Here is a 14104-nt window from a genome sequence, read left to right as displayed (position 1 = left end):
CTGTATAAGTTGAAACCAGCGGTAGAGTTATTATCATTTTATTCCATGTGATTTCTTAAAAAGGAATCAATGACAATATATTGATAAGATGCACCGACAAGATAATGGACTGTGTATTTGAAAGCAAAAGGAATCTTTTTGTGGTATAGGATGAGTTAAGCGTTGGAAATATTCATAACAGTAAAAACTAACATTAGTTTTCACGGTTGTGCTATGTATAAATAAAAGAAAATGAAAGACCAAAACGTTAATAAATGAAGCATTATTATCATATCGCCCTTAACATAAAATAGCCAAACTTCAAATCTTTCAAACAAATGGAAATGAAATGATATTTTACCGACAGTTAAGTATATAAAAGTTGAATTAGCGAGTTCATTATCCTGTTCGTTTGATCTCGTCTATGTAACGCATGAGGCGACATAATCTCATTAATTAAAATCATTTGAGCCTGCATACTGCATGTAAGTGGATATACCATCTCTTGAAATTTACTTAAAATATGGCTGTCAGGAACAGTGGATTTTCGGCGACTTCGGTTTATTTTAAAATCGGCACATTAGTTCTGTTGGTAAGCTTTATACTTCATGTTGTGGGCTTTTCGACTGCTAGATGGGATATCATCAACCATTCCTATTCCGGTACTATTAAAATTCAAAGTTTTCATTACGCTGGATTATGGAAGCATTGCGGATGTGTAGAATTTGGCGTTGAAACATGTGTGTGTCATTCCAGAAGCGGAGATCCAGGTATTAATTTCTCGTCCAGTTTATTTCTTTAACTGTGCAATAAGGACATATTCTAACTATATATCTACAGAATTAAAGCAATATCATCATCATCAACATACATGTATATTCAGTTATGAAATCTATTCTGATTAAGTTTGCATAGAATTACAGTATACCTTCATGCGTAACGTCAATTGTTCGCTTTATTACACTGTAGTTACAGCTTAATTACGCTGGCATACGATCAGTTTACATCATCCACCCAATGTGACCTATACGCACGTAATAAGTTTAGTTTATTTGTTATCAAATTGCAAACGCATGGTTGGAGCAAAATCAAAGATTTTTAACAGTTTCTAAAGCATGTAATTCAAGTGATATGTTAATGTGCCAGCCTAATATGTATCTAAAGAAAAAAGACTGTAATGAAGACGAATAACCACTAATTATTCAAAATGAAAGAACGCTGCAGAGTTTTCATATTTTTACTTCAAATGCTTGTCGAAATTCAGGTCAAGTCTGTTATTGAATGTTCATAATGCCTTTGTTAAAATGTGGCTACCATATTTTCTGTTATGAAAATAAAATATATTAATTTTAAGTACATCCTATTTATGATCATTGTTTTCTCTAATATTTGTCAAAGGTTTAATCCTGTTGAACATAGTGGAAAGTTTAATCTGAATATTCTGGTTTTGATTATTTCCCTTTATGTCTCAAACTGTAAATATCCCTATGCAGTATCAAAATTAGTGCATATCTAAAAGCGTTAAACGTTAACCAGGTATATGGCTGTAAGTATAAATGTTTAAGTTGTTAAACGTTTTTCCTTTCATGTAAATGAATTATTATTGTAGTCTCGGCACGTTTCCCAATGATTTATCAGAACTTAATTAACACTTTTTCACTAAATATGAACTGTGGTTTATCCATTGTATCATCGCTATTGACAGAGAAGTTAAAACAGAAGGGCGTTAAATTAAAAATGTGCAAACGCAACAATATGGTCAGTGGTATTATTAATTTAAGTTGAAATTAGGGTTAATACTATCACCCACTTTCAGATCTTTCAAATGCCTCTGCACTGCTCAGTCTTAGAGTATTTTGTCGTTGCATATGCTATAGTTATACTATTTTCCATTAGAACAATAATCAACTTGCAAATGCAGGATTTCCAAGTTACAGAATGAAACATCCAGAAGTTTTCTAACTCGTATATCAAATATTTACGTTTGAAAATGCCACATTACAAGATATTAAACATGACAAATTTAGTTCATTTATTTGCTTTTTTAGGTAAACGTTGATTCTAGAAATAAATCAAAATTGCATGAATCACCGATATTTGACGATGAGAAACAAGAGCCTGACAAAAAAAGAAAGTAAGGCATCCGTACTTTCGTTTAAAGTTTATTTTTCTTACTTACCATTCAAATCGCTTGAATCCGGAATATACCGGAGTCTGTAATTTATCAAAGGCACACCAGGTCGGCAGTGAGTCACAATCCAAAATCACATTTGTCCGATCACGTGCCATGCATAGATATTCCTGACTTTCCCTACGAAAAACCTTGTCTAAAAAATAGTACTTAAATGACGTCACATAGTACAGGCATAATTATTACGTCATAATCTATACTTCCATGATATACACAAATGCATTACTCATCTCGACCATTTTTAATTTGATAGGCAAGGAAAAAATGCTTACATGTATGCCTGTGAATATCAGCTGTTTTCCCATCCTTGGAATAGAATAAATGTAAAAAAAAAACACGCTAACGCTATGTGTTTCATTCAACACCGTCCCTAGGGTTGGGAAAAACCTGTCTTACACGGACAGGCATGCAAGCATGTAAAATCGTTATTGCCATGATGAAAGTAACACACTGACGTTATTAGGTACTTTTATCTTAAAACTCGGAAATGTGTCTAATTCAGAAATGTCGAGATATGATTGACGAAATGTGTCCAATTTGGACATAAATACTTGGTTATTTTTAGTAAGGATTTTTATACTGCATATCGATATTGCTCCGCGTGTCAACTTTTGTTGATCATCTACAATTGAATCTATAACGCTAAACTTTCTTACTTCGTCCTCAGTATAACTAGTATAACTAGCAAATCGTGAGCCTTGTAACTTTGAAACAGTAATTCATTGTGTTCAAACGACAGTGACATTCATTTTATTTTCGGTAGCGGTTAAGTTATTTTTGCTGTCCTTAAACACGCTACCGAAAATATTTGAAACTATAATATTTTCTATCACTCAAAAAGCTTACATGCATTTAAATCTAAAATCAATCAAGTATGAACTGATTAAGTGATGCACTAACTGCTGTAATCATCTTATGTTTTAAATGTACTATGAGATTTAAAAGACCTTCGGTAAAAGAAAAAGTAGATGTATAGGATTGAAGTTCGCCAGTTAATTATTAATCAAACTTTAGTTATGAACGAAGGCACAATATTTTCGAAATATTGCATTACTTTGAACGCGCAAGATACTTAGGTAGAGCCAACGGTCTTCCTGGATCTGGCCTAATAATCTGAATCAATTACAAAAATAACAAGGCCATCAACTGCATTGACCGCCCGGCAATCTACAACCCTTGCTAGTAAAATTTCTACATAAATTATTATAGTAATATAAAAGTTATCAAGTTACAACTGTTCCATTTTAAAATTTTAAATATATTAGTTAAAATTAAGGATAACATTTAAATTTGTTTTTCTTATATTGAATCACTATTCAATATCATTAAATGTTCAAACAGTTTTGTCTTTAAGATATCAATTTAATTTTACATATTGATTCTTGCGTAGAAAGTTGCAAATGGGAGGAATAATTATGTTAAACTTTGTTTATGATTAAATTTCTTTCAGCATGGTTCAAAGCTGTTCAAGCAATGGAGACGCTTGGATTAATTGGGCTGATAATCACTGGAATTATTTCTCTGTCTCTGTTGTTTTACAAACAGACAATGACAGTGAAAAACATCAACATTTTCCTGCTTGCATTTTCAGGTATACCATTGCTGTTGTCTTTTCAACTAACAGTCTAACCATTATTGATAGTTCACTTCATTTTTACGCGCATAGCAACATTACTGTAAAATATCACATCTGTCAGAATGAGTAGTTTATTTCATATAACCAGATTGAAGTGGTCGAACCTACTTTTTGAGCCAATCCGCAGACAAACATTTACAAAAGAAATCATGATTTTCCAGCAATCTCGTACCTCTTTCTCTTCATTCAAATCAGCTCTATGAAATTTGTTTACTTTCAGAAGCTCAGGCAAACATATCTATCATGAAATTTTAGACCTCTTTTGTCTCGGATACACTTCCTATACGCAGGTAACTGTACCTAGCATGCATTTCCACTACCGTCCATGAACAGGCTCAATCAAACCGAGCCTGCAACATTTTCGTTTTTGTCGTGTTGAGCAACCTGTGAAGTTTCAACTTTTCTCTATTTTATTATCACAGCAGCGTTGTTTGTGCCGTGTGGCGGCCGTAAAATGTCTCCCCGTACATTCAATCAGGGCTGTGATATTTCGATCTTCTCAGATCGTTCAGCACGACTTTTATGTCGTGTTATTGGTACTGTTTAGTTTCTCAACATGACCATTTTTGCCTGGGTGGTTCCAATACTCCCGCTTTTATAGCCTTCGGTATTGTATAATCACCCCTTGGATATGGTGGGTGCTTTTTGATTTTGTCTTTTGACAGTTCCTGTGATACGCAGGCTCCATAACCTCAGATCCCCTTCCTAAATTCCAGTTTGTTTGGTTCTGCCCATTGTTTTCTCGTTTGAGGCAAACCCTTTACTTTATCTGGATACCAAACGCAGCTTTTCATGGTATCATTGAAGGTTCCATGTTCACCGCCGTTTGAATACATTTGCGGATGTCTCTAAATTGCTTTTTGTACTTTTAGCATTTGTAAATGTTGAGTTCTGCTCAACCCGGGGCTAGAGGGCGTGGATGGTAGCATGCATTTCCACTACCGTCCATGAACAGGCTCAATCAAACCGAGCCTGCAACATTTTCGTTTTTGTCGTGTTGAGCGACCTGTGAAGTTTCCACTTTTCTCTATTTTATTACCTATTTGGACCTACTATTAACTTTAAAATAAATATTGTTTTACCAGTACAATGTCAATTATATTATAAATTGAAACTGAAAGTTCTATCTTTGTTGATCTGTGCATTAAAATTTGATAGCTTTCAATCCAACATATGGATGCGGTCAAATCTAAGTGACAAACTTTTTGCAGAATCTTCAGATGGAAAACGCAAAATTCTATAAATCTTTTGTTTGATGAATTTTTTATCCGAAATAAAAAAGAGAATATTTTCTTACCATAAACCTATCCAAAGTAAGAGCTAGTACAAATCTAATTACAAAGTCATTTCAGATTTTTATGTAAATTATTTATTATAACCAAAATACTTCGTCTGCTCAATCAAAGATAAAGTTTGACCTAAGAGCTTACTAAAAGCTTATGAGCCTCTCTGGAATGAATATTCCACCCAAATCTTACCGTTTAAAGACATTTAGTACAAACGGTACAAACAAACATTTGCATAACATGACCATTATCAAAAGCAATCCCTCTGTATATAAGGAATGATTTAAATGTTCAACACTGCATACAGAATGTTTCAAAGAGGCTAAATTTCTGTGTAATAAATAGAAATATCAACCTGGGAAACTACAATTGGTTCTCCTAACTTTTCCAGTAACGGGTGTAAATTCCCCGAGACCTGAGACCATTCTGGGATTCAAACAGCAACTTGTGTAAGAATGAAAGGCCTGTGGCCCTACATCATCTGAAAGATGATGGAAGCTAGTAATAATATCTCAGATTAAATACCAAAGAAGTTTAAATGTTAACATGTATGTGCAAAATATGCCTCTAAGCAATCTGACAGCCAATAAACTACGAAATATAAAACAACGCCCCTCATAGCAACTTTTCCATGAACGTTATATCACGATTCTCCTTTCCCTCACACTGAAAGTGTCAAAATGTGGTATAAAACTTCTATACCAACTCATATATATGTAAATTGTGCCATAATTTAGAGTTAAAATAACAAATATATTAATGACAAAGCAGTTTGTTCATATTCCTTGCTAACTGGCCTGAAGGTCTAAAGAAATGTATAGTGTCATCAAGCTAAATCAACTATAATCTCAACTGAATATCCTCACAGGGAATACAACTTAGTGCACCAACTTTGACGATTTAAATTATGTTAGATTTGATGGTTATTGTTAATAAATGTAACCTTCCTTCCTAACTTGCTTCCAGAACTGTCATTGTGGTAAAACTAGTTGAAATAATCGTATTCTACTATAATTGTGGTTTGAGCCTGTTTTCGCATTCCGTTGCAAAAATATCTATAATTTTGAATGTTCGTAGATTTAATTATTGATAAAATCATTATACCTCAATTGATAATGTTAAGAACAATGTACAATTATAGTTTAGATTTTACTAAATCTATGAAATAGTCATGTCATTTACCCATTCGCGATACCGAACTGTCTTCGGTCAAAACTTAGAAGCGGTAGACTTATATATACAAAGGCGGCCATTTCCCACCTATGCGGCAAACTACTCATTGTCCGAGGGCTCTCAATTCAGTTTTTTTTTGCATACTAATAATGTTAGAAATCCAACAGAATTTGATAACGAAACGATGCAGGACTTCAGATTTGATTATCTATACTCAATTATAGGTAAAGGCAGTCAAAATGCAAGTGTTATGCGTGGCCTTCTCATTCAAAATTAGTTCAAATATGCCATTTTCAGGCAAATACGTTCAGTTTTCAAACCCTTTAATAGAATATTTTGCACCATATTATTAAAATACATATTCCTCCATACAAACTGTGTGTACTGTGTTTATTCGAATAACCAAGGGAGCAATTTCATGTTAACAAGAAGAAAAAAAATACTTATGTCTGTCGGCTTGGCCTAAATCTATAAAAATACGAGTACAATATATATAAAAATATCAAATGCCGTTATTTCTTAAACATCGTTCTGTTTTTTACATACCGGTTAGAAACATAGAACTTTATAAAGCATAAAACTTGTCAATATGCATTTTATGCACAAACACCTGCAAATATAGAAAATTTCCAGTGGATGTATGCATGTTACCCAAACTGAAGCAAATGCAATGATTTAATCAAGTATTTACCACATTTCTAAGCCATATTAATTCTTAATCACAGTCATATGGAATGAAAATGAAAAAGAAAACATATTGACAAAAGACTTTTTGAGTTATCCGTCCATATCAGGACCCAAAGTACAATTAATTTTCTGTAGAGTAACATACAAATACATCAATGGAATACTTTCACACAATGTCCTGGAGACAAAAGCAATTATCTTTTCTTAAAACATCTATCTGAAAGAAATATAAAATCCCTATTAAGTTATATGTTGACCTGCTTCTTTACTCCTAACCTGTGCCAGAATTGATAGTGTATTGCATTTAGCCAGAGTGGAGCGGTCAAGCCTTCTTTTTGTACAAATCCGCAGACAGTCATTTGTAAAAGAAATCATGATTTCCAGAAATTTATTTCTTACCCCTTTCTCTTCATTCACATCAGCTCTATAAAAATTGGTTGATTTCAATAGCTCAGGACATCTGTTTTTAAAGAAATCTATGATGAAATATTAGACCTCTTTTCTCTCTAATACACTTCCTGTACTTATGTAACGAGGGGCAAGTAACTGTTCCTTATTACATATTCTTTCGCGTTTATACAAGAAGACAGTTTTGGAAACTGCACATGTCAAGCAATGATTTATGTATAGAAAGAAAAGTAATGCATAAAATTACAAAAATTACCTTGACATACACATTAGAGAAAGTGACAGTTGCAAAAACATAGATGTAACATTGTTTATTTCTGTTTTAGGTGTCTGCATTATGATTGGATTGATAATATTTGGAGTGGAGAACACAAAAGATTTTAAAGACGTGTTTGCCATTTTTAACGCAATCGACAATGTACATTCACACGGAACCCTGAGTACTTCCTTCATTCTGTGCTCAATCGCTGCTGGCCTTTGCATCTTCTTGTGTCTTCCTTTATTTGCGGTAGAGAAACGCACACCTATACCGACCCCTTTACCAAGAGCGCAACAGCAAATGTTCCAGGCAGTTGTTCAATATTCGAATCAAGGTCAAGTTATAGTTCCGCCTCCGGGTCAAGCACAAGTATATATCGGTACAGCTGGTCAACAACCAGTTGGTTACATGCCAACGTATACGTATGGACAATATGGTTCGCCACCGGCATACGCACCACAAACATCTGTAGGGCAATGTCAAACACCCTCTCCACAGCAGACAGATGGCATTCCGTACAAAGTGTAAATCTTAGATATGGTATACTGGTTAAAGCCCAAAGAACAATTGTCACGCTTCATTTATCAAAACTTGTCAAATGGCCGTTCAAAATATCACGCGGCAGAGAATATTATGTTATTTATCAGAAAAAAAAATCTTTATGTTTTGATATATTTATCCAATGACATTCACTAGTCATAAAAATATTACTTGAGGTAGATGTATTATTACCTTCAAAAGGAAAGTCTTTAAAATGTTATGCCATCTTATTAATAAGTATTCTCCATATTTTTATTATTCAGGTCAAGTTATAAAATATTTTTACAAACGTTTAGAAAGTATGAAAGATATACCTGAGCTAGATGTAATTCTAACGAAAATAATGCGACATAGGCTTTAAAACTGAGCTGCTGGCTAGCTCAGAGTCATATTTCTCTTAGTGCAGTGGGACTTTAAAAAATGACCACAATACTGATTTAATTAATGTTTCTGTTATTTTATATACATTATATTTTCTTTTTTCACTTGTTTTTATAACTATTGATAAGAAACACTTTACAAACCTAAGGCGTAAATGGATTTTTATTTTACTGAGTGGGATTTTTCGGAAATTATTTCCGTGACAAAAATGAAAACAATACAAAAAGGGGGTTTGCCTTAGTTGATTTCTAACACCGCAGACCATGTTAAAAGAGCATAAAAAGTGCAGTTTGCAACGCTTAGTTAAAAAGTTGAAAAGATTTCTCCAAGGGTATAAAAACATGTAGTATCGGGCCAAAAATTTAGGGTAAATTAGGATACCGGAAACATTTTTTTTTAATAGCCTTTATAATATACATTTATTTCTTTTTTTACTTGTTTTTCTTATAAGTATTGATAAGAAAGACTTTACAAACTCAATAGCCTTTATAAGGCCTTTTATAAAGCCTGTATTTAATACGGGCGAAAAAAGCATTTATTAGGAGCTGTTCTAGAACCGCCACGAAAACTGTCGTTTGGTAACCACTGATTTCCAGAAAGAGCTCCATTGAAAATAAAATGACTGTTTTATTGTGAATGAAATAAGAAGAATCTGTTTCCTATAGCAATATATATGTGATATCAAGATATGACATTCAACGCCAAGTAAGACACTTTGCTCAACATTAATACGTATCTTACCGTATATATAAGATAAAGATGGTAATTTTCAAACAATTCGAGTTTTGTATTCCTTTATATAGCCGTACCTACTTTTGAAATGTCTCAAACAAAGGGTTTACCGCATTAACGAAATATGATTAAATGTCAGATTTGATATGATCAGGAAACGATATGCATTGTCGAATCTCGTATATTTGTGCCATACGTGATAAAAAGCAAATATTTTCTTCCATGAGACATAAAATATCGGTGAATCCTGATCGCTTGGTAGTATTTTCAATTATCATGACGTCAGTTCTTACATTGCCACGTACACGTGAGTATCAAAGGCGAATAAATGATGGTTTTTACTGAAAAAGAACTACATTACTTATTATATTTGTAACGATGAAAAGGGAAACAGCGGTTATCATTCTGTGACACTTCCAAATTAGGTTGCTGACAAATAGATTTAGTGGCTATCTTTATAAACAGACACTGGGTTCAGATAGCCTTGAGTTACTTCACTTAGCTTCGAAGTCCGTGTAAGCATTCATCATAGTAACCTTTACATATTTTTAAACCCAACTTTTGTATGATTAAACAATACCTAAGAGGTATTATATAAATCCGTACAAATTATTTGCGGATGAAAATAGAAATTACTATAAAACAATTCAACTAATGCCTTGAAGGTACATTTCGATATTTTTATATATAATCATACATTAACTAAACTTGAAAGTTATGCACATGGAATGATTGTAAAGAAACAAGTTGAGCAAGAGGTTTCATAGGGTTCAGAGCTTGTCAGAATAATATATATTTGACATACAATGTATTATAACGTAACAAATAAGGAAAGATAGTGCTTGACTCATTTTAGTTCTATAATTGCTATAATTATAGTTGAATTGTCATAAATAATATGAGTTTGTCATTTATGGACCATTGGGGTTAATTTAAGTAATAGTTTGAAACCAGCATCGCACTTTATGTTATATACAATACTAAAAGTGAACCAACTTTTTGTTAGAGCAAGTACTCCTTGTCAAATTCTATATTCAAATTTGACTAATCAGAAACAAGCTCTATAAATAGCATAAATCAAAGCGCAGTTCTGCATGGGTATAGATAAGTAGACGGATGATATTAAAGTCATTCTTTATCCAGCGATAGAAGTTAACACATTCAGGATTTATCCCTTAATATTACCTTGATAAGTGAACTATTGCGACTACACTCTTAGGGCGGATAAACCATATCAAAGAAGACGTTTGAGACTAAAGACGAATTTTAGTATTGGAACTAGGTTTCGAGCTTTAGGGCCAGAGTCAGAGGCATATGGTTTGAGATAGCAGTAGAGTTCCAGCATACAGACGAGCACATAGGTGCTGAACATCTAGGAGTCGGAGCAATCAAAATGATTTGCAGCTTCAAGAGGACATAAGCTGAACATCAATGCGATAGAACTTGTATGTTGTTTATTCAAAGACATCGTCTGACGGGAACTTAAACAAAAGAACCAGTCAAGTATATTATCTCCAGTCCATAGGAGTCCGAGTTGATTATCATTAATCGAAGGTTGTTAGTTTGAAACAACGAATGATTTGCCTGATCTCTGAAGTTATCTGAAGTTATCTAAGAATCATTTAGGCGAGGTAGCCCATAATATATATATATATATATCATATATTAGATTTTAATATATATATATCATTTTAATAGATCTCAAGTCTGCGTTACATACTCCTCGTTGACAGCTAGTCGAATAGTCACCTAGCGATGCCTTACTAAAGGCGTAGGCACTTACACAGGTCATATAACTTGTATCTTGACATAATGTATCGGTGATATCACGGGATTGGTTATATTGTGTATTTATCAGAGAACGTAAGTGAAATTATGGTTTTTCTGAGTCACGGCATTGTTTACCTGCTATTTTGCATGGTTTTCTGGAATGATTGAGAGAAGTGATCAGATTGGCTGGAAAACAAATAGCAACGAGTAATGCTCGGAGCACATCTTGCGCTGTATGCCGTTCTTGACAATAGTTTCTAAATAACAGAAAAATACAATTCTCTTACCCTAAATCACCAAAGCCGATCTATTTCGTCCAAGATAATGCGTTACTGATCCGATTTTTCAAAGTAATGTTTGGTCGCGGTGAATAACAAGTTTTATCACTGACTTACTTTACAACTCCAGAAACATCGGTCATTTATTCCAGAGCTTGTTAGGTTAAAATTTTTACTATTTCTGTTAAATTTCCTGACAACTAGCGAGTCCTATTTATTCCACATGACCATCCAATATGATTTCTTTATTGGCAGATCTTTTTCGTATTGAACGGTTAAAATGGAATAATCGCATGTTTAATCAATGAAAAATAGTTGATCTATAAAAGTATCCGCATGACGCCATTGTGGGGTTATTCCAACTACCAACATAGTTGCAACCTTGAACCATTTGTTTTCTTTCCAGCAAATAGAGCATTCTATAACAAACATGACATTAGGCTTTCTAAAAAAACGAAGTGATGAAAAAAAATAGTATTTAATCATATATAGCAACACGTTCATAGTTAATTAGCATAAGAGATCAAATATCACACTAGAGGTAAGAAACAGCACAATGTGTGCGATCTTTTGCAAGCACATATATTCTTCTTTTTCATTTTCTTTTACACTTCAAGCTGTTTTCGTTAGTTCTTAGTTAGTTTCTTGCGGTCATTGAATGGCAATACAATTGCATCACTTAGAAGAGGATGCCATGACTACTCAGCCATTCAAAAGCTTCTACAAATACAATACAACCGCGTGCGTGTAAGCTATAAAAAATACTTAATATTTATCAAGCATTTTTACCTTGCACATTTTTATCGAATGTAAAATTAATTTGTTTCAAATCTTGTTCACTTTCGTTTTGCCGACCGCCGTTTCATTAGAATTGCTCCCTTAATGTTTTTGAACTGAAACAACAAAACGTTCCGATTGTCACAAAATAAATTAAAATGTAAAATTTTAATATTTAAAATAAACTGCGTTCACAAGGTGCATGCCAAACATTGCTTATTTGTATTTGTTATAACTTACACACACATAGTTGTATTTTATGAATGGATGTTTAGTCGTGACATTCGCATCGCCAATATCGTTTCTGACTCATGCAATTGTCAATGTTTGTCAATATCTCAGAAATGAGCACCGACATGTGAATGATCTATATGTATATTAGTGTTGTAGTAGTTTCAAAAGATTCCCTTATAGATTGTTTTGGGGTTGCTTTTATAAGCGATTATCTAGATTTTATATTTGATAATCTAATTAATCAACTTACGAAGTTCCTTTTAGATACTTAAAAGAAGTGTCTTTTCAACAGAAGATATGTTTTGCGGCATAGATCGCATCAGCTCCCTTTTCCGGTTTAATGCGTAAACAAAACATAATAGGCTTCTTTTAAAAAAGAAACCTTGGAGAGGTCCAGTGTTGCTGCTTTTAAAGTTATATCAGGGACATAGATAACAATTGTTATCTCTGTCTCTGGTTATATGATAGGTTGTGCTATATACGAAAAACAGTTTTCCTGACGCAGATCACTGTGAACTATTAGGAGTCATCAATCTGTTGATGATGGCCAACCTTCGTGTCAAGTAGAGAGATCCTGGGCCTAAGCTTTCTTGGGTTATAGACTTGAAACTGTTTCTTTGTACAGGTCACTGTAACCACGACCTAATGACCTCAGAATTAATAAATCATCTTCAGATTATGATCAACCTCCGCCAGTCCGAGGACTGTAGACCCAAACATTTCTTATATACTGAATTTCATTTTCATTCATGCTCAAAAGCTACCACAGCAATAATTGCACGCTGAAGTCTTTGGCTCCAAGTCCGAAGTTGGTCCTGGTAAAAGCTGCCCAATTGGCATCTTACCATTTTGCGATAACCTCACCTGATAAGCTTATTTCACGGTCAACTGCCCCGTTCCTTTGGGCCCCTGAGAATAGCTTCCGAGAAGCTATATAAAAGCTTGGAAGAAAATCGCAATCTGACGGGCGTCTGTCGGAAGTGAAAAAATATATCATTCTTTTCTAAATGTTTTTTTTTTCAGAGATTTGTATTGTTAATGTGCTATTTGAAAAAGAAATTTTATTTGTTCTAGTTTATTACTCAGTTTGTAAGTTTGATATACCGTATTGCTGTCTTGTTTTGCTACCTTTTCCTACTATCCGGTGGAAGACACAGAATATCTTCTAAACATAGAAGACGCACAATCGAACATCTCGGAAGAGCTCTTCTCATTCCGGCACATCTTCCATGGCCCAAACGAACGGGGCAAACGAACCGCCAGTTTAAAAATAAATTTATCTAATTAGACGAAATATATTTAACGTGATTCTATGCATATGCATATCTTTGAATACTGCGAACAAAGATATTTTTTATATTTTGCTATTAATAACTGAACTGTTTCCAAGATTTGTAACAATAGCATAATCCTATGTTTCTTTATTTTAAACGAATAATTATTTTTGTCTTAGATTATTTCGAAACGTACGTGTGCGCAAGCGCATTGGGCCATTTTAGACTGGCTCACCCTTATTTGCACCAGAAAAGTGAAATATAGCGCGGTAAAATTAGTAGATTAGTCTAAATTTTCCAAGTTTGAAAGCCAACATTACGGAGAGGTCTTGATAGAACTTTCCAATGAATAGCTGTTTAACTTGAAAAATAATCGACAAATTGCTCGTGCAATTAGGTCAAATACTCGCTGCACCACTAGTCATCCGTTCAAGGAAAATGGACCCAAAGAAGAGGTAACATTTGGTTCAGCAAAATGAACAGAAATAGGGCCTTAAAA

General features: G+C 33.7%; 1 protein-coding gene across 1 annotated transcript; it reads left to right on the top strand.

The window, feature by feature from the left end:
- The first annotated feature begins 406 nt into the window (after positions 1–406).
- Positions 407–9317, top strand: LOC123556397 (uncharacterized). The gene is made up of 3 exons (XM_045347061.2): positions 407–749; positions 3621–3761; positions 7687–9317. The coding sequence occupies exons 1-3, from the start codon at positions 503–505 to the stop codon at positions 8145–8147; spliced, it is 849 nt and encodes a 282-aa protein (XP_045202996.2). The 5' UTR covers positions 407–502; the 3' UTR covers positions 8148–9317.
- The last annotated feature ends 4787 nt before the right edge of the window (positions 9318–14104 follow it).

Source organism: Mercenaria mercenaria, chromosome 5, assembly GCF_021730395.1.
Source record: "Mercenaria mercenaria strain notata chromosome 5, MADL_Memer_1, whole genome shotgun sequence".
In the NCBI taxonomy this organism is placed as follows: Eukaryota; Metazoa; Mollusca; class Bivalvia; order Venerida; family Veneridae; genus Mercenaria; species Mercenaria mercenaria.
Note: the sequence above shows the minus strand (reverse complement) of the source record. Positions and strands in the feature narration are given on the sequence as shown.

Coding starts and splice junctions, on each gene's coding strand:
- LOC123556397 (XM_045347061.2), top strand. CDS start 503: ATGGCTGTCAGGAACAGTGGATTTTCGGCGACTTCGGTTTATTTTAAA. Junction 750..3,620: donor TTCCAGAAGCGGAGATCCAG/GTATTAATTTCT, acceptor AATTTCTTTCAG/CATGGTTCAAAGCTGTTCAA. Junction 3,762..7,686: donor TTTCCTGCTTGCATTTTCAG/GTATACCATTGC, acceptor TTTCTGTTTTAG/GTGTCTGCATTATGATTGGA.